General features: G+C 45.9%; 1 protein-coding gene across 1 annotated transcript; it reads right to left on the reverse strand.

Moving 5' to 3' along the window:
• Positions 1-1,719: 1,719 nt before the first annotated feature.
• LOC119444495 (lysosomal aspartic protease) lies at positions 1,720-27,071 on the reverse strand. Its single transcript, XM_049663365.1, has 7 exons — positions 26,972-27,071; positions 23,843-23,945; positions 17,286-17,409; positions 13,735-14,176; positions 10,089-10,233; positions 7,057-7,155; positions 1,720-2,174 (listed from the first exon to the last, which is right to left on the reverse strand). The coding sequence occupies exons 1-7, from the start codon at positions 27,037-27,039 to the stop codon at positions 2,022-2,024; spliced, it is 1,134 nt and encodes a 377-aa protein (XP_049519322.1). The 5' UTR covers positions 27,040-27,071; the 3' UTR covers positions 1,720-2,021.
• Between the last annotated feature and the right edge of the window lie 211 nt (positions 27,072-27,282).

The following is a 27,282-nucleotide window of genomic DNA, read 5'->3' on the forward strand; positions in this document are numbered from 1 at the left end:
TGTGACTCTTGAGGAACCAGAGGAACAATTGAACATGTCTTATGTCTCTGTCCCCAGTTCGACGTCGAGCGTGAAGCTCTCCGGACAGCATTGAACCGGCTGGATTCTCGACCATTTTCGGAAATGAAGATCCTTGGACCATGGCTGTATGCGTCGATGGCACAGAAAGCCACGAAAGCCTTGTTGCACTACCTCAAGTCGACAGGTCTTGGCGACCGTCTGTAGACTTTGTGCGAAGTGTCAAATGTGCGCGAAACTGTGCTCTCTCTATTTCCTTTCTCTCTCTTTTCATCCCTACACCCCTTTCCCCAGTGCAGGGTAGCAAACCGGACGTGCGTCTTGTTAACCTCCCTGCCTTTCCTTTCTTCTATTTCTCTCTCTCTCTCTCTCCCCAGTGCCTGGCGTGTCTGCATGCTAGTTCGGCTTTTCGCCGAGTAATGTGGGGCGATCCCTGAGACAATGTAATTGTAAGCTGGACTGATCCAGGAGGCTGCAATTTGTGTTCGCGTGAGTCACATGGGTCGGGCGGTTGTATTGTCACATGCGCGTGAATGGGAGAGCGTGGATAAAGCTGATGATATTAAAAAAACGATATCACTATCGCGGTCAATGCTTTTCACGTCGGTAAAAACTGCAACAATATTCTCAATAGAAATTGCCAAACCGACTTGGGATATAGCTGTCACTTTATCTGGAGAATGTGCAATGCTCTTCTATGAAAAAGAAATATGACTAGGAGTTTTCTTGAGGTCGCATCAGAGTTCTTCTAACTGGATTCTCAGCACGGTGTTGCCTTTAAAGCGTCGCAGGCGAAGTCTATAACCAGGTCAAGATCGCCATCCTCATCACCTATAGCGTCCTGGGCTCCTTCAGGGGGGTGCGCTCTGACTCTGCGGCTTTCTCACTCTTGAATGGAGTCGAGGGAACGTAGTATACTCCCGCATTGATTTTGTAGCTTTGATTAGTAGCTCGCATAGTAATGATTGGTCTTTAAAATGAATGTCATAAGCACATTTCACTTGCCCCGAATACCAGAAGCAAGGTATAGTACCATCGTTAGATGTTACAAGTAAACACAGACCGGATACCTAAGTACTAAGCATTCTCATCGCTCTTGTTGTTAAAACAATACTTGCCGACATATCAACAACAGGTTCATCGCCGTTGATGCACAGCAGAGTCTCTGTCATGCCTCGGTCATTCCTCAAAAGATTTGTCGCTATGTATGCACGTCTGTGTGCATCCTCTTTTTTGTCCCATACGTGTTCACCGGCCTTCAGGGGTAGTCCAACACCCATCGGTGCTTCTTGCGGCGTATGTTGCCGTGCAGCCCATGTTATAGTTTTTGTCAGACTTGAGCAAAAAAGTTCTGCTCGAAACACGAGGCCAACAAGTACCTAGACCCACGCCTGGAGGCTAGTCAATTAGCTTTCCTTCCGCTTAAAAACCGGCTTGTGGAATTTCGCTATGCCTTGGGTTGGTCGGTTCAAGCCGTAACCTTGGATAAGGCTGTGCGCAAGAATTCCGAAGAAGAAAGGAATACCAGGAAAAACACCGGCGCGGTACGTGTTCCTTCGCCCGCGTTTTTCGTCCAACCATTTCCAGAAGTGTAATTGCTAAATATTTGTTTAGATTTGCCGGCTTGTCACTTCCATTAATCAATGAATAAATCACTCAACAAATAACACGCCGATGAATTTATTCAACAAAAGAGGCCACACAAAAATGTTTACAACATTTGTCCAGTAGGCTACGGGTACAAATGAGTTATAATTATGGTTTGCTTATACCAGGCGTTGACGTTTAAACAGACTCTGTATTCCATGTATTCACTATGAACGGAAACGAAACAGCCCAACCTGCAGTACTTATGTAACTCAAAGGGAAAGCATGGGGAATTTTAACATCCCATCTATGCATACTCGACGATCCTGCGCATAGCTTCGACAACTAATCAGCTTGCAGTGCTCATTGTGGCAAGCGCAGCTGAAATTTCTCCTGGTGGCGGCAGGCATGTCGGTTTACCGAGCTTCGGCGAAGCCAATGCGGTCGTTCCCTCTGTCGAATATCGTGTAGAAGCGGCCGATGAACGTGTCGCCTAGAACCCACGGTGCTCCCTCATCGGATTCTATGAAGCCGCTCAGGCACACGATGCGGCCGTTCCGCTGCGGGACCTGCGCCAGCAAACGAGAGAGAGAGAGAGAATAAACATCTTTAATGTCTAAATGCAGCTTTGGAGAGGCGTCCTCATTCCAGAATGCCTTGAGCTCGGGCCGTGTCCTGGGCTCTCGCAATCAGCCGTTGCTGATCTTCGAGGTCGGAGCTGGCCAAGGCTCTCTCCCAAAGCTCGTTGGTGTGGTAAGGGTTCGGAGGATTGAGTGGTGCCTCTCTGCAGCCCCCTACTATGTGCCTGAGGGACCCGGGCTCTGCGCAGAAGCGGCATTGCGGAGAGAATTGTGTAGGGGCTATGAGCTGGTTTCTGGTTGGGTGGGGGAATGTGTTAACCTGTAGAGCTCGGAGGAATCGCTCCTGCTCTCTAGGTAGTGACTTGTGTGGGGGGCATATGTTCTGCGGGTTAGCTTGTAGTGTTGTGTGATGTCTTGGTATGAGACTAGAGGGTGCATACGCTCCGGTTCAGATTCCTCGGCGTCGGCTCGGTGGGTCAAATCTCGAGCCACGTGGTTGGCGACCTCGTTGCCAGGAATGCCGTGATGAGCTGGCGCCCAGATGGCTTTTGATTTATTATCTTGAGCGTAGTGGCATGAATTCTACTGCTAGCGAAGTTGCGGCACGCCTGTTGGGAGTCGGTAACTATGACTTCAACCTGTGTTTGGGAAGCACAACAACACCGGTAAGGAATTCGTCAAGTGATGAGCAGAAAGAGCAGATAATCACGTTTTATGGCGATAGTCATTATGCGGACATCCGAGGCGCGATCACACCGCCATGCCGTCTTGGTGCATGCGCGACCCGCTCGTGCTAGCCGTTACAAGGTTTGCAGAGATTCGAAGTGGCGTTTCGCTGTAAAAACTAGAGCAGCGTCTAGCCTTCCGCTGCTGGCAGGAGCGTTGTGCGCGAAAAGACTAGCATTCATGCGTTGCAGCTACGTGTGCGCACCGCCCGCAGTGGTACATGCAGCGTTGTGAGCGTGCAGTAAACTTGCAACTACGAACGACGGAGATTTTTTTGATCAAATGCATATCGTGCACCGTCGATGGGCGTCACTTCCAACGTCACACTGGCGGCTCTGCTCATCACACTAGCTTTGCGAGAGGCCTGGTAGCTGTCAGGGCGCCATTACTGCCGCTGAGGCAGCGGTTACCTCGGGTACTGCGTCTCGCCAAAATGTCGCCCGGGGTATCGTTGCCAACCAGTTGGACCGCACCGCTAAAAGCTGCTATCGCTCTCAAGCGACGCTGGCAATTTCATTCGAGGATCTTGGTTGTACCGTCGTTTTAATGTTTTAGCATTATGTACGTCAAAGTGGCAAAAACGTATGCATCTGAAGTGTGGGAAGCCGATCACCTGGTAGAGGTAGATTCATATAGATAGTGCAACTGACGGTGGTGTGCACCGGAACAGCGTCTGTTGCACTTCGCTCCTCGAAGACTCAGGTCTGTCGAGTGTGCTCTGGAACAACATTTTCCAATGTGGTGAACGCGGTTTAAATCCTAGATCCAAGACCTCCATGAGATGCGAGGTAATGGTAACGCATTTCTCTCGCACTTGCGGCTAAATCGCAACTGATTTTTTATACATTGTTGTAATGCATCCTGAAACAGTCACGGTCGCAGGTTCTATCTAAACAACAGGCCTTGAATGTCTGCTCGGCAAGCTTCAGCTTCTAGCGAAAGCTTCCAGCCGTTTGTCGAAAGCGGGGCTTGGGCACATGTATGGTTAGTGGTTACCTATTTTGTGACCAGTGAGTACAAGCATCCGCATGGATAATAATAATTTGTTCTCGCATCCAGCGTCTGGACTCTTGCGCCAACGCTCTGCCATAACAATGGCAAGAACAGCGGTGAAACTGCGAGATTTTCTAAAATACATATACAGCAGCTAAAGAAAGCGAGATGGCTTTAAATACAAGGACCTTTTTTTTGGCGTCTTCCACTGGTATATTTTTGAGAACTCCGGTTACTTTCAGCCTAACGATATTTCGAGTAACAGGAAAGTAAAAAATATGGCTATGGTAGTTCGCCGTGGCGTTGAAGGTCTACAAGCACCGACTTCGATAGAACATGCATTGATGACATTGCACATGACCTCAACATAATATTGTTCAGACCTTCAAGATAAGACGTATTTGGAGCTACCTTTTGTTTTTCGCCTTCTTCTGGCGAAGAAATTTGGCCAGAGACGTAAATATCCAAATGAAACTTAATTCTAACATACGGGATGCTGAAACCCAGCGCGTAATATTTTTCTGCAGTTTCCTATTTTAACCAAGTATTCCTCTATGTTCTCGCCGTTTCCGCATGCATAATGCCATTATGCAGAATGAAAAAAACTGCTATTTTTAATTATTGAAACAAACTTGCTACTTGATCCTGCTCCAAAAAAGCCAGCATGAATCTTACCTAAATTTGATTTCGACGTAGGCGCGTTCCGCTATTCCGCTGCGTTCAGTGACGTGCGTCTCGACATAATGAAAAGTGCGTAAACAGAAATTTGACATGCATATCATACGCCAGAGTTAGGGGCCCCAGCAAGAAACAAATGTGCAGAATATTTGACCTGCGGACTCATGAACTGGGACGCTCAAACACTATGAATTAGTTTGCGGAGCAGATTCGCAAAGTATACCTCTTTTTTGTCCGTTGTCCTTTTGTTTATATGACAGTTGACGCTTATATGACCGTTGCCTATGACAGCTGAAGGTACGAGCCACCGAAGAAAAAGCGCAGAGTAAAAAAGTGCTGCGATTGTCCGTAATTGTGATAGCTAACGTGATATTGTGATAGGTGCATTGGGAAAAGGGACACATATGTTATCAATGACGTTCAGCTTAGACGATGTAGTGAAGGCCTTGTTATCTTACACGGGTATCATGAATCTTACCGAGAAATGGCAACCTCACTGCAACTTTAGCCTTTTGATTCAGCAGGCCATTTTTGTGGGCAGGGCGCATATCGGTACACGTGGCGCATTTGTGGCACGCCGTGTACAACCTACGTTTTGCATTGTTTGTGGCGCTCCATTGCGGACAGCATAACAAACAAAATGACTAACACGTGGTCTCCGAGATCGCAAAGGCGCAAGATGCGCCGTTGAGATCTTGAAAGCCATCACCGGCGGGCAGACCTGCAGTGTTGCATGAAGGGAGCTGGAATGTGTTTGTGTGCCTATCAGCCCTTTTAGGCATCTTGGTTTAATATTCAAGGACGTTTCCTAGGAAACGCACCGACGAGGAAAACTATGCCGGTGCGGTATACGACCACACAATTCATCGTATTGTGGTTGGCAAATGATGTCAAAGACTCCGACAAAACCGGACTATCGACCGTCATTCGACCAGTGTCCTTGCGATCGCACCCTGAGCGAAAGCATCACTCCGGTGACGTAGTTGTCGCGAAACCTGTACTTCTGTTTAATAGTTGTGATCAAAATTCATTGAAAGAGGTTGTGAAAGCACAAGTGGGGGCGTGAACTTCAGGGCTCGATAACTACCCGATTAAAGTTAGAGCCGATGTCTATCACGTTCAAGGGAGCATGAGCTTCGCGCAGCCGTCAAATGCGTGCATCTATCTACCCCCGATGAACCTCAAGTTAAGGCTCAGTAATCAGGACGAATAAAACAGTTTTTTTACCAAACGTCAAGTTTGGCGATTTGAAATAACCTATTCTTTACCATGTTGTCCTAGCCTGACCGCGCCTTAAATGCCGTTTTAGCAGCCATGATTTGTCCCGACACGCTAGCGCAACTGGCGCGCTGTCCACGTCACTTTGAGTATACTATACGGCTGGTTACCCGAGTGTAACCTTTTCAGCGACCCCCTGACAAAAAAACGACGGAAGCATTCGCTGCTAATATACGGCGCATGCGCACTCCGGTCATGTGAAATACGTATTGGCGTGGCTATGCACTACCTCCGGGATCGGCCCAGGAACGAGGTTCGAAACCTACCGGATACGGAAAAGTGGTAGTGAAGTTGGTAAGAAAGACGTTGGCTTTAATTATAAACATGAATGAAATTATTCCATGACAGGATTCAGACAGAGGACCCCTAGCACAACAGCTCGTTTTTACTTAGTCACCTTAAGTTAACTTCAATTCATACTGCCACACGAGCTGCGATTCTTACGGTTCGTGTAATATTCTAACATGCTGCTATCGTATTCATTGCTTCGCCCTTCTGGCGAAAGTGTGATTTTTTTATTCTGTGCGAAAAATTCCGCGGAACGCCATCGCAGCGCGATGCGCGCTGTCTCCATCAATATACACCTTTGTAGCATACCCCACCGACTACTTCCCGATTTTTGATCTGCAATCGTGCATTACCTGACGGCACAGTTGCCGCCATAATCTAGTTCCACGTCAAAGTCAAACTATATAAGGGTGATGTCAGCTTCTCTTGCTGAGGCAAAAATAGCTCGAAAGTACGGTAGCAAATCCGCTTACTTCGATAGGCCTGCACAGCATTTTCTCGACTACTGGAGTTTCATTGTTCCGTACGTGAACTTGAGTTCTATTTCATCCACATGCATTTTGTGGCCCTACCCACGTTTCAATTCCTTTTTGTCCAATAAGATGAATTTCATTCATTTGAAATTATGAGCGTCAAACAATAGCGTCAGCAGCCAACAAACAATTGCTGGCAGCTGTGGCGTTTGAACCGCAGTGTTCAAAAAATGGGTGGTGGGTTTATAGCATTGCATGGTGTATCCGTCTGTATGGTTTGACAATGCTCCGTTCATGACAAAAGTGGCATATCTGTTATTCTTACAGGGGCACGTGACTTATTCAGGTCAATTTATTTTTGCGCTTTCAGCTAGCTTTTAATAAATGCATCTCCGAGTTAGCGGGAAGGAACCGGTGTGCAAAATTGTACGTACCCTCATGATGTAGTCTTTAGCTTCCAGCACGAAATCACGCTTGCCTATGCTGAAAGTAACCTTCGGCAAGGTTTCCAGAGTGTCGCAACTCACAGAATACTGAAATAAACGAAGGGGGGTGGGGGAGCAGAGGAGAAGAGATGAGGAGAGAGAGTTATATTTTCTAGTCACAATCACGTTGATATCATCACTTATAACGGGCTTGTTAGCCGAAGTTGATAGACCACCATTGGATGAATAGAATGCCAGAATACGTAAAAAAACTGCAACAAAAAATATTTGGCTACTGCAATGTTAGTTACAGCAATAGGTCTGCACACGGGAGTCAAGTCACAATCAAAGGGTGAGTTAATAGATGTTGCTTAGTAGCTGTAAACTATTAGATATAATTAAAAAGTGTAGGGCATGCTAGAAACTTGAAGACATGTATGTAAGCTGCAGTTCAAAAGAATATATACGCGGGCCTAATAAGGCGTTTGGGAATGAGTTGGTTCATTATACGTAATAGAGCGCGGAAAAAAGCCACGCCCAAAGCAGGCAATAACGCAGGCGTTCAGCACATGAAGCAGCAGTCCAGTGACCTCTCCGGGCCTCTTATCGCGATTTTTTGGAATGCCTCCGTGAGCTTATGTGACGTGCTTGAATAAAAATTGGGAATTATTGTCGAGAGGAATCTATACCCTTCGATCGTGGCGTATCGGAAATGAAAGAGCGAAAGTCACAACTAATTGAATCTGGCTGACAACTTTCTTCTAGAACAAAAATGCGGTTCCACTCAACGTGAAAGCTGGGGAAATGCGGAACAGGGATTCGCCGGTATTTCCCTTGTGTTTATCTTGCTTATCTTGTGTTTAGCAATCCATCATCCGTTTTTATACCTGTGCTAAGGCACAACTGGTTGGAAATCGCCACGCACATGGAGCCATAGCCTTTGCTGATGATAAAAGCGATTTTGTCCAATTTCTGTTAATTAATGCGCTTAATGCTTGAATAATCATGTCTTTTAAATTATTCCCAATTACGTTAGTTTATTTTCAAGTAGTTTTGATCAATTCTCCACGTTTTGACTCTGTTTTGCGCACTTGTTCTTGAGCGTGATCACGCGACAGATGCCGACAGCCCGGTCCCCTAAAATGCTTCGCACTTAAAAGGCACCGGCAACTGAAGTCATGCGTGCGTCTTGACGCCCGCCCGCTTGTTCATTTGTTAATGTCTTTTTTCTCCATGCACACCACTTTGTGCACTTCTGTGACGCATATCCTTTCGAACTCTAGCCAACAGTTCTACTGCTTCCGCCTGCGTTTCTGCGAACACTAACCCTCGTATTCTCAAACTATTCTCGGCTCGAAACACTTCCTCCATTCCGTCGAGTCAACTGCAGCGCCGCCCATCGGCGGAAGAAGACGCTACGCTTCTCAAGAATTCCCCTGAATTGTCGATGTAGCGCAGTCACCGTTTATGCCAAGCGGCCGCGCTGTCATCACATTTCTTCAGTCGAGGTGTATTGTTGAGTGGAAGAACGTTCTAGAGTATGGGACTACCAAATTTGATTTCAGGAGGCCACACTCTGATGTAGCCGGGACGCAAAAATGGTCGGTTGCCGTACTTTGGGTTCACAAGAAAGAACCCCAGCCAAGTGGGCAAAAATTATTCTGGAGCTCTCCACCACAGGTACTTCTTCGTTGTCTAGTTTGGAGACGCTAAGCCCCAGAATTTAAAAACGTGTCTGTGATGGCTGTTCTGATGTACACTAACGATCCTGCTTGCAGACGTCTTTGGAAAGCTTTTCAAGCTAGGTTTTCTTTATATTGGGTAAGTACGAGTGTGGGGATTCGCGCCTTGAACATATTTTTAATGACCGCTCATCACTTTAACTTGTACGTAGAAAATGAGAGAACGACAATGCTATGCAACAAGAAGCGAACCTGAGCAATTTCTCTATTGATTCTACATGCGTGTAATTTTTAATAGATCTTCTAATTCCACCTAATAGTGTTGTCCCCTGCAGCGTGATAGACTCTACGGTCGATTATGGCAGGTCATATTCTCTTCTAGCTTTATTGTTGGCTTGTTTCTATTGTACTGATGTTAGTCAGCAGAAGAAAAAAATGCCACACAGTAGATTTCAAAGAAAATGTGTCCTCAATCTTCCATGTCTAGAATAGGTCTTTTATTGCGATAACAATTATATGGACACTCCAAAGCGGATTTCTGCTTTCGGCGTCGCCGTCGCCGTGAGGTTCCGTATGACGTCAACGGCGATGAAATCGTCACCGCCCTCGGGACGCTGTATGTGCGAGAGAAATGGAGCGAGGGACGCGCGCTTTCACGGGGAGCGAACGCACGTCGGAGAGCAAACGCGTGTTCTGCGCCGTGCTCCTCGAAGGGCTGCAGAATTAAGCGTCTGTTTCCTCCTTTACAATCACCATATATAGAGAGCAAACGCGACTTCTCCCGTCGCGCGAAAGGCCGTGGGGGGGACGGGAGGGAGGGAGGGGAGGCGACGTTTAGCTGCGGCACCAAATGCGTATTTATATAAAAACGTTGCGAGGCGAGAAGGTGGGTAAGATTTCCGACGCTGCTCGACGAGTATCCCATTCTGATCTCGTCGAAAACCTCCTAGTCGCCCCCAGAGGCACCGGTAACAGTCACCAAAGCCGCGCGCGTTCGGTGCGAACTCGGGCAAAACGCCGACGGCGTCGACAACAGGTGTGCGCGTTGCTGGTGCTGCGGCATGTCCAAGTTTATACAGCTGATAAAACTACTATCCTTACTCCGTACAGCTCTTTACTAATTTGCTATCGCAATTGATGCTTCGCCTTTCGGGTGAAACTGCGACAATTTTTTCATATGCCGCGGTTCATAAACGTTTCATGCCGACTCTATATATTCTTATGAAAGGCTTCACATAAAGGAACCAGGGAGTGTTTACTGGTTTACGTGCAGAAGAGAACCGTTATGAAGAAGTCCCGAAACCAAAGTGACTTAAGTTGACGTGAGTTCTCGAAAAATTAAAAAAAAATATTTGTCACCTGTCCAGGCGCCACCTGATCGGCTCCAATGGCAAAGTTTAGGATTTTGATCTCGGCAGGTGGGCCGGAGATAACGGATGTGCCGGTGTCAACGAGAGCTTCACAGCCGCCGTTGCAGAATACGTACCCGTTTGGTAATTTGATCCTGTTGAAAAAAAAGTTAATAAGTGCGGTGACAAATTAAGGTGTTAGATTATCTTGAAACAGGCACTGAAATCGTTGGAGCAATATAATCAGACTTGTTATGAGATGACATTAAGGGTCCTGGTCATTGGCTAAACAGTAAAACCTAATTGACAAATACCGAAACCTTATTGCGGCATCTTTTGAGTATCTGTGAAACACAACTTTGGTAGCATGCACGTACTACATAGGATCACGTAACAGTTAACCACTACATTAGATGCGTTCATAAACAATGCTACCATGATTCTTGTTAATGTAATCAAAGTAGCCTATAATAACACAAGTCAACGGACATCAACAACATAAAAAAGACAAATTTCCCACTGGAGATTTCCTTACCACCGCGAGAAATGCGTCGAGCAATGCTCACGTGATTCTACATAGAACAACACGTCGCCGTCATCGCCGGCCTCTCTAGCGGTGGAGCCTAAGACCAATAACGGCGAAGCACAAGCCTGCAGCATCAGAGAGTGGTGATTAATAGTGCCAGTGAGCTGATGTGGTTGCCCCATTGACGCCTACATTTTAGTGAACCACCGCCGAAGGTCAGCTTCGAAAACTATGTCTCTTGGTACGTGGTGCGACATTGTTTATAACGCACACTGCATATCACGTGACTATAGTCGTTTCTTTCATACATGCTTAATATGAGCTTGCGTATCATAAGCATTCCTGCCAGCTACTGCAGTTTTTTTACAGAATAAGTGACGCTGGAAGAGTCGGTAGAGTAACTTGAAAATAAATTGGCTATGGAAACTAAAAAAAAGTAACTCGATGACTGGGAAAACGTGGATAGGAGCCCAATTAAACGAATACGCGTATTACATCAACATTATTTTTGATGCATAGAGACGGAACTTGTAAAAGCCTAAGCAATGGTTCTTGTTTGACATCTTACTTATCATTTTCGCTTAGTTGTTCATCTTACAAGATTTCTGGCTGCAGAGACCCTTCAACGCGTTTATCCTATCTGTTAAGCAGAATTTACGCTACTCGATAGGGGAACAGCGCAACAAAACATGACAAGAAGACAAGAAGGGAGACACACACCAGCGCTGGTGTGTGTCTCCCTTCTTGTCTTCTTCTAGTGTTTTTTTTTTTTGCGCTGTTCCCCTATCGAGTATGTACCGACTATCCCAAGCCTCTACGTACTCACAATTTACCCTATCTTCCTAACTATAACAAACGCAGTAGATGCCAGTTCTGCACCATATCGTAATCAACGAACGGAATATTGCACTTCAAAATTTCACTTTTCCTAATCGCATTGCGGACAATTATATTTAATGCAGAATAGATAGGAAATGTACTTGCATAAAATTGGTCTCACCCATGAAGGAATAATATAAGCTCTTTGAATATGTGCGCACGCGTGTCATGATTTTGTAATGCGACGCTTATGGATAGCAGGTTTATATAGTCAGTCGTGCCGACAGAACTAGCTAAGCGATAACATTTAATAGACTACAAAATATGAGGCGTGTGATGCTTGAGCGCCAACAAAGTAGTACCACGGCCGCTGGATAAAAAAAAATGTCACAGTTTCGCCCTAAGGGCGAAGCAATGAATGCGATAGCGACACAGCAATGCCATACGAAGTAAGGTGAGCGGCTTTGGTAGCAATATGAATTGTAGTAAACATGAGCTGATTAAGTAAGCAGGTGTGCTGCGGCGTAAGTAGACCGACATGAAGAGAGACTCGATGACCACGAGAAGGCGCGTGTGAAACGGTGGTGTTGATGAGAAGCGCTTCCCGTGGGCAGCGCGTGCGAAGGGACACACCTGTAGCGCTGCACTGCCGACCCGGGCAGCATTGCATGTGTAGCGTGCGTTGGAAAATGTGGCCCGACTATTACTAACTGATTGAACAAGCGTGGTGTGAGCGCGCACAAACAAACACGAAGAGATCACACTGAATGACTGCAGACAGCGACTCTCAAAACGCTGGCAGCAAGAATACGCCGCAGCGGGCGAAGGCACGTGCGGTCTATCGCTTCAACGGAAACTGAGCGGCGAATGCACGGCGCATAAAGGTCAGAGCCGTGTGGAGATAAGCGACGGTGCGAGCGAGCGACGAGCGCGGTTGCTGGCAGAGTAGAAGTGCGCCCCCCCCCCCCCCCCCCCAGATCCCTCCGGCGCTGGCTTCCCGCTTCCTTGCTTGCGCGTGGGAGATTGAGTGCGTTCGCTCTCCGTGATAGCGCGCATCCCCGCACGCTTCCGCTCAGGCATATGGCGCGCGGCGAAGATTTAATCTATAGGGAACCTGACGGCGACGCCGACGGCAGAAATCCGGTTGAAGTGTCCATATAATTGCTATCGCAAAAAAAAAGGTGCGGCCTGCCGCGTCGGGCGCGTTGCTATGGGAACGAACGTGACGGCCGTAGTTGCATTGTCGGCCGCTTGGCTGTGCCGAACGGCGCTATCTGAGGGGGATGGAACGCTTCAGCTTGCACGCGCGACGGCGTTCCAAGCGCGGTCCTGACGCATTTGCTATGCCGATGCCAGACAACAGACCCCGGCGTGTGGCGCCGCGGCGGATCACACCGTGTTCGATGCACGCGGCAGGCCGCACCTTTTTTTTATCCAGCGGCTACTATCAAGCCAAATTGTTTTACTATACAGCTCTGACTACATCAGTAACCAGCGATGAGTGTCAGCTTTGTTGGAAAGACATACTTAGGTGCAGTTAGGCGCAGTCACAGACGGGGACTAGTAACAATTGCTTGTGCGTGTCTGCCTGCTTATGACTGCCTGTCACTGCGCTAGATTAGTAAGTCTAAGAAAATTGGGCTACATTCCACACTGTGAAGGTGGTTGGACAGCGGAACTATAAACGACAACTAGAACAATTACCCATTGCGACGTGGCTTGAAATTAGTCACATGGCGACATTCACATGCACTTTACCTAATAATTAACCAAAGACGTTTCAACGGCCTGCGACTTGGTTTGCGCCGCTACTTCGTGACGAAGAGTGGACCAGAGACAAGCGAAATGCACTTAACCTGGAACCACAGCTGATCACACACGGAGCAACTAAATAGAAACTAGGCGTCGAGAAATTTCTTCTTAAACTTAAAATTCGCAGGCTTGGACTTTCCGTCCCAACGACCCGCAGTCTTGCCCCTATAAAAACGGGGTGAAGATTCTTCCGGACCTGAATAAATTTTACTACCTGCCTACCCTTGAAACGCTTGATTGCATTGTACCTGCGTCGCTTGGCCGCGTTTTCGGTTTCACGACTTTCATCATCATCCTGCCGTGCTTGGCGCTTGCGCTGAGCGTCGCTTCAATTTTAGCACACGATTGCACTACCTCCGGGATCGGCCCACGATAGAGGTTATTTTTTTGTCCACGGTCACGATAAATGCATTTGGGGGTAGACGTACACAGCTTCGCTGTATAACAAAGTCATATTTTTAGGTTTGAATAAAGTCAATATTAGTATAAAAGCGCTCACCCGTCCATTCGGAACTGCCAAAACAGCTTCTTGGTTACTGGCACGTAAGTGATGTCTCCTGTGTAGCGGTCCTTGTTGATGCCTCCGAAGAGCACTTCGCCGCCGTTAGCGTCGCTGGCATTGCGGTTCAGGTGCACGGCGAATATGGGCTTTTCGAGAACGCCCTGCGCTATCATATTGTCGAAGACCGGCGTAACGTTGAGCACCGCGTTCTGCGGGTAGCCGAGGCCCAAGACACCGTCGAACTTTTCCACACCCACGGGATTGCCGTCTTTCTCGGTGATCTCGGCGAAAGTTTGGCGTTGGACGCGCACATCACTGATGGCGAACGTGTCGGTGCTCAGTTCGCCCCTGACGGTGGCGCTTTCGTACGCAATCTCGAAGCCGGTGCCGTTTTTGAAGTAAGTGGTCGACTTGGTCCGGTCGTACTTGCGGTTTGCGCCTGCGCGTTGAAGCACTGAGTGAGTAATTGAACAGTATCAGGGATAATTTACCAGTAATTTCTCCATGAGGTATGGTCGGAAAGCTGCTTGCACAGACAAGCGCGGAAACGCACGCAAATGTAGGGTAAACACCAGATAAGCAAATAAGTTCTGCGGAAATACGCAAGTTGCCGGAAATGTAATGAATGAAACAAAAAGTTATCGACCCGGACATAAGATGCAGCTACAAAGGAAACCCATACGGTTTCCTCCGGAGGAAAGCTTCACAGTCGAAGAAAAATACACCCTGGCCAGGGGATCGAGCCCGACAACATCGCTATCACCTGGCGCTGGTGCTGGGGTTAATCGAAGGACAAGGACAGTTTTTTTTTAGCCTAGTACGACGCTTTCTTTCTAAAGAACCCGTATGGTTTTACTTTGTACTTTCGAGCCACGTCCTTGTGGATGAAAATAGTACCCTTTTCTTAACACCTGACTTATTCCCCACCTGGGTATCTAGGCGTATACCACCCCAGTGGTAGCTGTCCATACTGCGTGAGGCCGCACCTTTCCTCCCCTGATGAATGTTCCGCGATGTTACCTGTTGAAACCATGCTGTTTAATAAACATCAATAGAATGTGGGCGAAATCTATAAGTGCTTCCGTTCCAGCACTTGCCACGGAGAAACAAATTTGGGAGGAGTTGAATGAATGATATCTGCAAAGGCGAAGAGCCGCCTTTGTATTGCCACTGCTGGAAACCTGTTTATTCGGTGATTCTTAACTCTATTAGATGTTCTACGTAAAGTAGTAATTACGCAAGAGCTAGGAAAATAAAGAGCTGTTGCACTGTACTCAACAACTGATTGGTACATATACAGGACTTTTAAATCACGATGTCGCTTACAAACTTCGGGACCGGACGCGGTGGCTTAGTGGCTATGGCAGCGCACAGCTAAACTCGGGCCACGAGATCAAATGCCGGTCGCGGCTGCTGCATTTCGATGGCGGCGAAATGCAAAAACGCCGTGTATCCTGTATTGGGTTAAAGAACCCCACGTTAAAGAACCCCACGTGGTCAAAACTAATCCGCAGTCCCCCATTAGGCGTGCCTCACTTTGAAATTGTGGTTTTCGCACGTCGAACCCAAGAATAAATATATAATAAATAAATAAATAAATAAATAAATAAATAAATAAAAGGAAAAAGTTCTGATTGCATAATTAACACTGAGCATGGCTTCTGCTGAAAATGAAAGACCATCATTTGTCTGACGTATGGGTGCCAGCCAATTGCCACAGCCAGGCCTACCTCTTAAACAACCCCATCTCCCTACCTTCCATTTGCGCCCTGCCTCACTCCTCCACTGTGTTAAACACTGCATACCCACCAGCTACAACGCTTTCGTTTCACCGGGGACATCATCACACTTCCTGTCTAACGGTGCCGTAACGTCACCTTTTATCTCGGCATCACGCCGACCAATTGGCGGCTATCAAAAAAGAAGGTTTGGCTAGATTGTGGCGAATGTTATGCAACGTGATTTAATGACGCTTTGCTGGGCAGATACGCAGCTCTACCACGTACGCTAGGCCAGTCCGATTTTGGAGATCCGAATCTGGACGCACGTGGAGAGCTTTGCATATGAGGCGCCCTTCAATGAGGCGCATAGTTTACCAGACGCATAACACGTGAACCGCAGACGGTTCACGTGTTATTTAGTTGTTCCGTGCTGGGACTGGGACACGTGGAGCTTACACTTCACTTACATGGTATACATACCTACACACACACGCTGAATGTTTCGACGTGAGAAATATGTCCGCACATCTCAAGGATCATACGTAATGCAAAGAGTTCAATGCTTAGATAATGGATGAGTGACTAGCGTGCTTCATGCGGGGAGCAGTGCAAACTGCCGCGTCACAGGTGGGAGTATTACTCCTGAAAAAGGATCTTATTTTTGTAGCTCGGCTTACCTGTCCATTTACTCATCACGTCCTGTTCTGTACGCTCTCGGAACTATCCACACGAGAAATCTTAAGATGTACGACAAATGCTGCAAAACTTCAGCTGGTGCGAACTTATCACGCTGCCCAGGAGACAGCATCCTCAGGTGCTAAGGGCACATTTGTGGCAGAAAAATCACGCGCTTGCCATACCAGTTCAGCAGTAAGCTCTTAAGGTCTATGCTCGAAAAGGTTCTTCGGGAGATCTTCACCTTCGCATACCATTTTCGCTCATTGGAGCAAGTCTCAGCCCCCCCCCCCCCCAAAAAAAAAAAAAAAAAAACAGCAAGAACATCTATAGCTCAAGTGGTTTTCGATATAAGAAAGCGAGAAGCCCCCAGGGAGCAGGACATCAGAACTTTGCTGGATCTGTTTGCAGGTGTTCAAGAATGGTGATCAGCCAAGTGCTGATGGGATTTTTCCACAGTTGAGGAGCGGGAATACAGCGAGAGAAAAAATTTATTATAAGAGCAGCTCCACGAATGATTAACTGAAACCTTCGAAACACTTAGTGTCTTCTGTCATTATATACAATATGCGCACCAACGGTCAAAGTTTTGCTTCTGTAAACGACACTGATAGATTGTTTCTTATATGCTTCAGTACAGATAGATTGTTCCTTCAGGGCTTCATTAGTTAATAAATTTTGCACTTCTGGAGACTGCAGTAACCAATGTGTCCTTAGCTCCTAGCAAGTATCTCAAACGTTATTTTATGTTCTGTAATGCATTTCTCTCTTCGGCTCCATTTTCCTGTTCGGCAGTGTAATAAAATAAAAATTCATCAAAATTTATTTGGAAATAGATTAACAAGTGCCTCCCGGACGGGCAGAATGCCATATTGTCTGGAAAGGGGTGAGAGAGAAAGGGTATACGCATAAGAAACACAGCGATAACAAAGCGCAGGCATGATGGAAGACATATAAATCATAATCACTTTAAAATACGCTCTCCATCCAATGTATCTCGCATGCTTAGGATTACTGATCACTAAAAAACGATGACTGCTAGAACGTTTGCAGTAACTGCTGGCGCGTTTGTCTCCATAGGATACCAGTTTTCCCAGACTGGGTTATACTGCGTGCTTAGTTATGGGAAGGGAAATGAGGAACGTCACTCACGACACGCAGGTCCAGTCCCTGAGCATCTCTTCGAAGGCACCCAAAGATTGGAGGAGCCTGTGTCGAACATGACCACGAAGGGCTGTGGAGGGGTCCCCAGTGTGATGTTCCCATAGTACTGCGCCTGCAAACGTTCCGTGTAAAGGGATAATGTTGCATGGTCTGCTGCACTTTAGAAAACATGTTGGTTCCGCTATATACATTTACTGTCACTGAGTCGAGTCTGTTGCGGACGGAAACAAATTTCTGTTTATTGTCAGTCTTGTTATCGCTTTGATAAAATTGTCATACAACTCTCACATATGAACAGCCACGAATCATAGTTATTGATGCTGATTAAGCTCTGATAGACGTTCTATTTGTAAATACACGTTCCCGAATTGAGGCTCAGTTTTCGGATAATCAGTTAGACTTGGAGCCACGTCGTAATGTATGAAATGTACCGTATTTTGTTGTTTAAACAGTATGCGTTGAAATGTTTGGAGTGATCACTTCGGTGCTGCGATGCGCCAGCGTAATGTTAGTTGTTGCGTACGTTCTGCAATTATGTTTAAGCTTTGATGAAAGAGAGGGAGATAAGAAAACTTGGTGCATCGGAAATCAGAAATATAATCAGCATAAGTGCATTTGGTTGAGCATAAACGAAGGGTGTACTTGACAGCCATATTATTTACTCGCTCAAGTCAGTGGAATTTCGTGTTTCATCTTCGGCGCCAGGACATTCACATCGCCAGAATATGTGCACATCTTGTAAAATTTGTGCACTTTGAATTTTCTCTTTCAATTAAAAATATATAAAGAGATTTTACTAAGACCCAGCTTTCTCATCTTTATACTACTTATAAAATTGTCCCTTTCAAATACCATTCTTTATGAAAGAGAGGACGTTAGACGAATTAGTTAACGTGTATGATACTGTATTAGACAGCAGGAATGAATATAGAATGGAGTCCAAGGGTGATTATTCTGAAAAAATAGACAAGAAGATACGTGACACAGATGGAAAGAAGGCGACACAACCAAGCTTTCCGTCGTGTCTGCTTCTTCCTGCCGTCTCTACCCCTTCCCCGCTCTGTTTTTCGACAATACGCCATGTACCAAACAACCCAAGTGAACACAATCCTGAACGACAGTGGTACTCGCCACTGAAATACTTGATTAAACCTACGCAAACAACTCGCTCTAGCTAAAAAAATATTAGACAAGCATGCGCCGAAACAAAGCTATAAGTGACTAAGTGACATTGCTTGGAGCCTGACATATTACAGGGAAACTACGCCAACTAGTCGAAATTTCATTTTATTTAGCATCTTAAAGTGCTGGTAACCTAACTTATGCTGAATTATATCACCCGCCCCACCACGAGTATTCGGTTCAAGTTACCTTGCCTTTTTTTTCGGAGAATCGAGAACTACTCTCATGACAATGAGTCACACAGCCTTCAGCAGACTGCCAAAGGTTACATTTTATCTTATTTGTTAAGGGTGCGAAAGTTACAGCGATGGCTATGGGCGAATAATTTAAGTATTTAATGATATTCAGAATAAATGTATTTTCCCTCAAGGTATGTACACATATGCACCAAAGAAAGAGGCATCTAGGCAAAAAAACAATGAGCAGTACAACATTCAGAAATGCATACCATGACAAGAAATAGACTGAACGGTAAATATACAGATGTCGATACAAATATACTTGAAAATATAATATAGACTAAGAGGCGGAAATGAACCAACACTGTAAATGCACTGAACAAGGACAATTGAAGCAAGTTGCTTATCCCTGGCTTAAAAAAAGAAAACAAATTATACCATCTTCGCGTAGGGGAACGCTGAGTAGTATGCGAAGCAGCCATGTGGTCGACTCAAGTTCCCATTAGTTTTCAGTTCGTCGTTTCCGTTAGGTTGAGGAACGTAGCTACCGGCTTCGCGAGCCCGAAGTTCGGGATCGGCCTGTCGCTGCTGCCGTTTCTTGTTTTCTCCGCGACGCTGTCCACGGCGCTGACACTGGCGTTGACGCTGGCGCTGTCCGCGGCACTCATCGCGGCGTTGCGGGAGGAGAATGAGAGGAGCGGAGCGCGCGCGCGCGTCATTACACCGCGGGCTACAGTGGCGCCCCCCAGCGGAGTATGCAGCGCCTACCGTCGCGCCTCTAACCTAAGCTGCTTCGCATTATCGCGCGTGGAGCCGCAGGTGTTATGATTCGTTGCGCAATCTGGAGAGGGGAGGAGCGTCGGTAAGGAGAGGACGAATGCCGAGAGGAGAGGAGATGAGACAAGGAGAGGAGAGAGAGGAGGATGCGCATGCGCAGTAGGGGTGTGGACGCCGCACGGTGGATGGATCGATGGAGGGAGGGAGTGACATAGCCCCGACCATAAGCTGCTTCGCATCTGAAAAAAACTTGAAAAAAAAAACCATTTGTGATAATTGCGCATGAAGATGGTAGATTATTCCAATCAGAACTGGTTCTAGGGAGAAATGAATGTCGCAAGTGATTGTGTTACATTGTGGAAACGAAGGCTACATTTCATTTCGCCATCGCGTGTCTGTTTGCGTTTAACACGTACAGGCGAAAACGGAGCACACGAGAAAACGCTGAGCACCCGCCGCGTGGGGCCTCAAGCAGCGGAAATAATACAGTAATCTGCTCATGAGCACGAGGTCGCAGTTTCGATTCCCGGCCGCATTCAGATGAGGGGGGGGGGGGGGGCGAAATGCAAGAATGATCGTGTACGTAGATATGGGTGCCAGTTAACGAATGCCAGGTGGTCAAAATTAAGCCGGAGCGCTCCACCACGGCATCCCTCATAACCAACTGCTCATTTGAGGGATGTTACAACCTATAATTAAAACAAAATACGCCTAGTGGGCACTGTGGTATCTTGGTCTCTTGACCTCTTTTCTCTATTGTAAGAGAATTATACTTTCCTATCAACTGCTGCCCATATCAGCCATACAGCCACAATGAGCGATGGCTTTATGCCATGCCCCATGATAAGTCGCAGAGTTTTTACGTGACTTGAAGTTGTCGGCAGTGTTTCGCTGTTCTTTCATTCTTACTTATCATCGCCGGGCATGCCCATAGTGAAGCGAGAGCTTATTGAAAAAGACCCTGTAGCAGCATCCAAGAGACGTTTATGATATCGACGATGCTACAATGACAATGAAGAAGCGGAATGACTGTTATGGGTGCACTTTTTGCTGCAAATTAAATGTATTGCTGTAATCCGTCGGTTTTAATCCGCTTAATGGGCATTATTCTCGTATCTGTAGTTTAATTGGAAAAATAATTACCTATGTTGAGCGCATCGAAATGACACGCGTTACCAGGCATAAATAACCAGTGAGCAAAAAAGACGCCATCGAATCAGTGTATTGATTGATGAGGTTAAGCCAATTCAGTCGTACAATAAATATACCTGCAGTTGCCTTTGTGGAAATTTAGCTAGAAAGCATGCTCCGTACACACGATGGAAAAGGAAACACAAGTATATAAAAATATAAATTGCGGTTAGGAATGTCGAGTCGGATGATGTTATCAGACATTTTGAAGAGGTATCTAGTTACGTATTCAAAGAAAAGCACTTCTCTTTCAAGTGATGCAGGCAAAAAAAAAAAACACAGAAGAAAAGTTCGGAATATTATCTTGTAGTAGAATTCTTGCTTTGCTAACAATTTAAAAAAAAGAACGCGCGACCAGTAAAAAGCTTACTACCACACACGCTGAAGCCTTTTCTGCTCTGATTGATAAAGTGTGTTACGCAATATTGTTATAAACTAGATTTACTGGAAAGAACATGCGGAACTTATTTTCACGACTCGAATGCGCTGTGGTAATGAAATCTGCATCATTATCAATGATAAACCTTTGCACATAATTTCAGAAAACCTGAAGACACTCAACTTTCTGTTATCAGGTTGAACAATAAATACCTAAGATAGCATAAATGCAGCACGAAATATAGCAATAAATGTATTTCTACATGTAGTAGCTTTTAGTGATTCACGTTCTTCTAAAACGGAGAAAAAATGAAGGAAGCTGAAAATGCACAAAATTCTCGCGGAGAACGCCTCGCGAAAGCGAAATGTATGCATGAAAACCAAATAAATGTACGACGTGACTGATCAGAATCGTGTTAGCAATCATCGAGACCTAGATAACCCCAATTCTCACATTTTTAAGTGTAGGTTTCACAGCTTTTAGGACGGGGGACTCATTTGGTAATTACCTACGGTTTCATTACTAGTGAGCGTATTTCTAGCTCAATCAAGTCATCAAACATCCGCGCTCTAAGGTTCTGTGATAACACGGTCCTAACTGGAAGCCATAAGCGCTGCGGCTATGTTTATTATTTAGATTAACTTCTTTGTACGCTTCACTCCTAGTGGCATTAAAGTGTTTCTTGTGGCGTGTGCATTGAAACTTTCGTAGCTTCAAGTTATAAAAATAATTTATAGGTTTATTTGAGTGTGACCACATTAGTAATGGCGTCAATTGACGCCATTACTGATACGCCAGGACCACAGGGACCCTCTTCTACATCAACGCCTCATATCAAGAAAGCCATTTATCGCGGAACTTACACATAAATAACATCTGCTCTGCTGCTTTCCGGAAACTATGCCTTCTACGCCACAAACTAAAAACTACCCCGCCTAGTGTTAAACTACTCTCTTACTTTTCCTCAGTTAGGACAAAACTTGAGTACGCTTGTATACTTTGGGACCCTCACACAAAAATTAACAATAAGAACCTTGAAAGAATTCAAAGAAAAGTAGTCCGATTTATTTGCAATAAATTTAGGACTACTGACTCCCCCACTGCATTACTAACCGCATACGGCATTGAACTATTACAACTTCGAAGAAAGAAAAGTAGACTAGAGTTTCTATCAAACTTAATTAATCATAGGCTGCCCTTAGACACCGCAACATACATATCCCTCTTGATAAGCAGACCCACTCGACACCACTACTCTCATTCGCTAACACCAGTTTTCGCAAGGACTGACACTTTTCGGTACTCTTTTTTTTCCACAACAATAGCTGACTGAAATAAACTAACTGAGGCGTTCCCCCTGCTCCCTTGATCTGCATACCATTTGTGTAATTAGTGGTGTTATTTCGTGTTAGAGCTTTATTATAACCAAGTTGATTAAATTTTATTATTCGTCTACCTTATGACGGCACACATATTGTGAAAAGCTTGTTACAATCTTGTTTCATCCTGTTTCTTTGTGATTATTCTTGTGTATCCTGCTCACCCTGCTTGGACTTCTTGTCCGCACTATTTTTAAATAAAATAAATAAAGTACATTACCCACCATACCTAATAATCCAATATAAACACTTCTCACATACGTCAAAAGCCACTATCAATGAGATGGTTATGGGGCGCCATCTGTTTTCTTTTTGTTTTCTTTTTATAGAGCTGTGCTTTGAGAAACGCTATACTGCCCGGCTTAACGTTAAGACAGAGGAAGAGAGCGGTGTGAATCAGAGAGCAAACGGCGATAGCCGATATTCTAATTGACATTAAGAGAAAGAAACGGAGCTGGGCAGATCATGTAGTGCGTAGGATGGATAACCGGTGGAACGTTAAAGTTACAGAATGGATACCAATAGAAGGAAAGCGCAGTCGGAGACGGCAGAAAACTAGGTGGACGGATGAAATTAGGCAATTTGCAGGTGCAAGTTGGAATCAGCTAGCACAAGACAGGGGTAAGTGGAGATCGCAAGGAGAGGCCTTCGTCCTGCAGTGGTAATAAATTTGGCTGATAATAATAATGATGATACGCACGGATCCAGTTGTGGAAACTGCATTCCGGAGAACGCTGCCAGTAATCAAAAGCACGACCTTATTTTCTGCAGCAGAATGCGATCTTATTCAGTGACAGCGACGACTTGTTGCAAGCGTCGCTGGAAAAACAACCCCTTCCCAGCTATCGCCTCCGTCCAACTACGGACTCAACGGTGCCTCGTGCGTGCGCTGATTTGTTGATAATGTGAAACCAAGAACCTGTGAAAATGTTTCTTAACCTCCGTGGGTCAACAAGATCGGAATGCTTCAGAATATATATCTTAGCACATAGCAGTCCTCTTCCGCTTACATCGCAACAGGGCACAGCAGTGCAGCGGCGATTACTATCGGACTCCTAGTGCCGTCAGTACCAATGCTCAGCTGCCTTGGTGGCGTAATGTCATCTAAAGTTTTGCGGTTCAGCAGAAGGTTGAGGGTGGTTTGAGTGCCGGCTGATGTTTCAGCATTCCGATGGCGGCGGAGTGCAAATGATCGAGCACTTCAATATAGGCGCAAGTGAAACAGTTCCACGGGGTATTAATAAATCTCGTCCACCACATTACAACGTCGACGTTTCAATGACACCCTTATTACCGACAGTACGTTTCCGTAAACGTTGGATATTGTAAATTACGTTCTTTCCTGTTTAATCATTTGTTTACATCTGCTCGCGCCTTTTCCCCCACACGAAGACAATCTTAGGACTAAAAGCTCGCATGTCAGCCGACTTCTTGTTGAAGTGTCTTTGTGATACGCACATTCATGTAGTTGTTCAGCGGCTCCACCAAGGGTTTTCTCACGAACTGCATGATGAAGCCACCGTCCACCTTTGGTTGCCTGCCATGCTTGTACAGGGGCACCCTGGCGATAGAGAACGGCGAGTGTAATACCAATGCGCATAGTGAAGTAGCGATTAAGGCCAGCTGGTTGTTATTCATGCTCAGGCAAGCAATGAAGCACTGCCAAAGAAAACACCAAGTGGAAGTTTTCGCACAGCGATAAAGGCCGATGTAAGTGCATTGTCGGAAACTACATACAGGTGCGCGCACGCGCGAAACAATAAAAATAAAATAAAACAATAAAACAATAAAAATAAAACAATAAAAAGAAAAAAATAGCAAAATCCAAAATATGTGGGAAGTCTCTAATACCGGGTTCATAGGCATGAAAAAGCGACCGATTGGACGAAATTTTGTTCTAATATGGAGGAAGATCAAAACAATACAATATGCCGTGCCCCATGTAGTTCGTGAGGACATCTCAATAATTCAACATGTTTAATCACGTATAAGCGTGTAGCCGCTACTTTGGGTATTTGCGCCGCACTCTGGCCTGGATTCCATCCTCATGAGGTACAATCGACCAACAACGTTTACGGACCAAGGCATCTGACAAAAAGTTGAATAACTCCGCAGCCTCAAACCGCAGCATGGTATTCCCATTTCCAGCCTCTACTGGAATATGCGAACAACATTTTACTGGCTACTTTTAAAAGCTGCTCGGATATTTAGCGTTTTCTGAGATCCCGTGGTCCGTCAACTTTCTTGGTGGATAGTACGTTCGCGTGTTTGCTAAAATACTCTTTGCACATAGCAAAGGACAAAGAGTATCTTAGTTCCGTTGAAGTGGTTTAAAGCACCGGCCCTATCTTACTGCAAGCTATCTCAGGAATGTTAAAAAGAACGGGCAATAAAGTAATCCTGTTCAGTTCCGGTGTTACACGCGTTTACGCCAGTGTCATTCTGTGCATAATCTGACGGCAGAAAATCTCGCTGCAGTGTCATGACATTCTGAGTAATCAGCGTGAACCTGTGCAGTAGTGATGTTTGCGAGGACAGTCTCTAGGTGGTGGCAAAGCCGATAGCGAAACTTTAAGTTTGTGACATAGTTCAAACACACTGCCTACTGGACTGAAACACATTGCGCCGATCTACGCTGCTTACATATACACTCGTGTGCAATATAAGTTGCAACATGGTGGCCATGGTTGCTGAAGACGGCAAGCCAGCGCGGCCATACGAAAAGTGCATGGTGAACTGAACCCCAATCTGATTACTGGCATTTGTGAAACCATTCTTCGTATTTCGCCGCCACCATGCTGTCTTCGGCTGCGTTCTACCTCGGGCACTGTGTTGCAGCTCATATTGCACGTGACTGTTCGTGCACGGGGAGCGTCTTTCAGGAGATGCCGCTTTACCACAGGTTGTTTCCGCAGCAGCTGTCTCGATTGGTTGTCAGGATACCTAGAATGGCCATCACGCAGCGCTTGAAGATACGCATAGGACCGTCTCTTCTCTACTGCAGCTGAATTTATCAGACAGCAAGAAACTGTCCGCTGCAAATCAGAAGAAAGCCTCACGCAATATACAATATTTAGTGACTCCATGCCAGTATTCCCACTGATAGGTAATTAAACGAAGGAAGGAAAAGCGGATGGTTCTAAGTTTTTTATGATAGCATGATTCTGCTTACTGACACTTGCCAGACTGGTGTCATCGGGCTACATTGGGTTTCTAGACATTTAGATTAACTGGAACTGAGCAGGTTGCCACAACGGCAACCATGGCGAACACTCATAGACATATTACACCTACAAATGTCGTTTTGCGGGACGACAGCAATGCCTTGGTTTCAAGTTTTATCTATACCTACGGCCCGACAGTGAGATGACCCCGAACATCTGCAGGAGTACTTCGATAGATTTGACGCCGGACTGCGCTTTCTGCTTCCACTTCGGCTGTGGAGATGACAGGAAACACTGCTCCATTGATTTCGGCTCACTGTTGCGTGCACGCGCCGTTATCTTCACAGGACCGGACAGGAACAAAGCTCTCACTGAAGCGTCGGTCACATATCATAGACAATACCCCGGATACTGTACGCGTGACTTCAAGATGCGGCAGGCCGAATGCCACTCAAGGTCCTCAAGACACCCGTCCCTTTTCGGATAAGAAGATTTTGGGGGCATGCCTATGCATCGCGGCATAAAAACACTGTTTGATTTTTTATTTGATACAGGCTTAAACGCTCCATTTTATACCATGTGTGGTTGGAATGCGAATATGCGAAATGTGTTTCCGCGATAACGCTCTGCTCCGACACACAACTTCGGTGTGTAGTAAGCCTACAGTGTACATACCGCGTATTAAACGATGTGTATATAGTTCATCGTAGCCTCTCCTCCTCATCGTAGTATGCCTTATCATCTGCCATCTCCTGTCACTTATCGCCTTGATGAGTAGCAGGCTAGAGTCACGATATGCCCACCGACGTCTCCTCCTTTCTCTTTAATAAAACATTCGCCCTCCTCTACGCCACAGTGCAAAAATTTGCGTCACTGGTAATTAAAGTCATCATTGGCCATGTTGCCGACCGAAAAGGAGGGTGCTGGCACAATCCGCGCTTTCTTACTGGCCATGATGTTCTACTGCTTAGGACGAAGTTGAGGGATCCATTGACAGTGATGGCGTCCACATTTTGCAAAACCGCGCGCGGTTTATATGCTTTAGATGTATGGTCTCAATTTGCAATAATCTTTTCAGGAGCCACAAGCAATGCCACACCTTCTGCGATACGGAGAAACAAAGATCTCGAGTGTAACGCACCCGTTTTTCATTTTTTTATCGAAATATAACTGGCTATTTTTCTTAAGTTGGCATATCCCATTGGGCTCAAAGTAGAATTTTGAAAATCCTGAAGGGATTTATACAAGTTGTCAATGACTGGGGGCCATGGGGGATATGGATATTTATTATTAACTAAGCACTTTACGTAGACATTGTTGTAGCGGAGCTTCAGTGATGTAAACGACGCGAGACAAAGGCTAGAGTCAGTTCTTAATACCGCTGAAATAAAGACAGGACCGGACACAACTAGTAGCTTCTCACCTCAGCAAAGCTGAAGCTGTTCCTAGGAGCGCCACACCGACGACGAAAACGGACAGTCTCCCCACCATTCTCTTCAGTGATGGTATGGACTGAACTGAGAGCTGTGGTAGGGCAGTGAGTAACGTTTCCTCGCGCCTTAAAATAACACCCTTCTTTGATAAGCGTATGACGTCGGTTCTGATGCCGCTATATAATCAAGGCGTCACACGTGTGCCTTGTTTCGCAATCAGAGTCGAGCTCAAAACGCGAAGTGGGCGCGTAGCTGTGCTATTGAGGTGATATTGCTGCGCTATACAGCGTTACCCCACTGT

This window comes from Dermacentor silvarum, chromosome 3 (genome assembly GCF_013339745.2).
Source record: "Dermacentor silvarum isolate Dsil-2018 chromosome 3, BIME_Dsil_1.4, whole genome shotgun sequence".
Classification (NCBI taxonomy): domain Eukaryota; kingdom Metazoa; phylum Arthropoda; class Arachnida; order Ixodida; family Ixodidae; genus Dermacentor; species Dermacentor silvarum.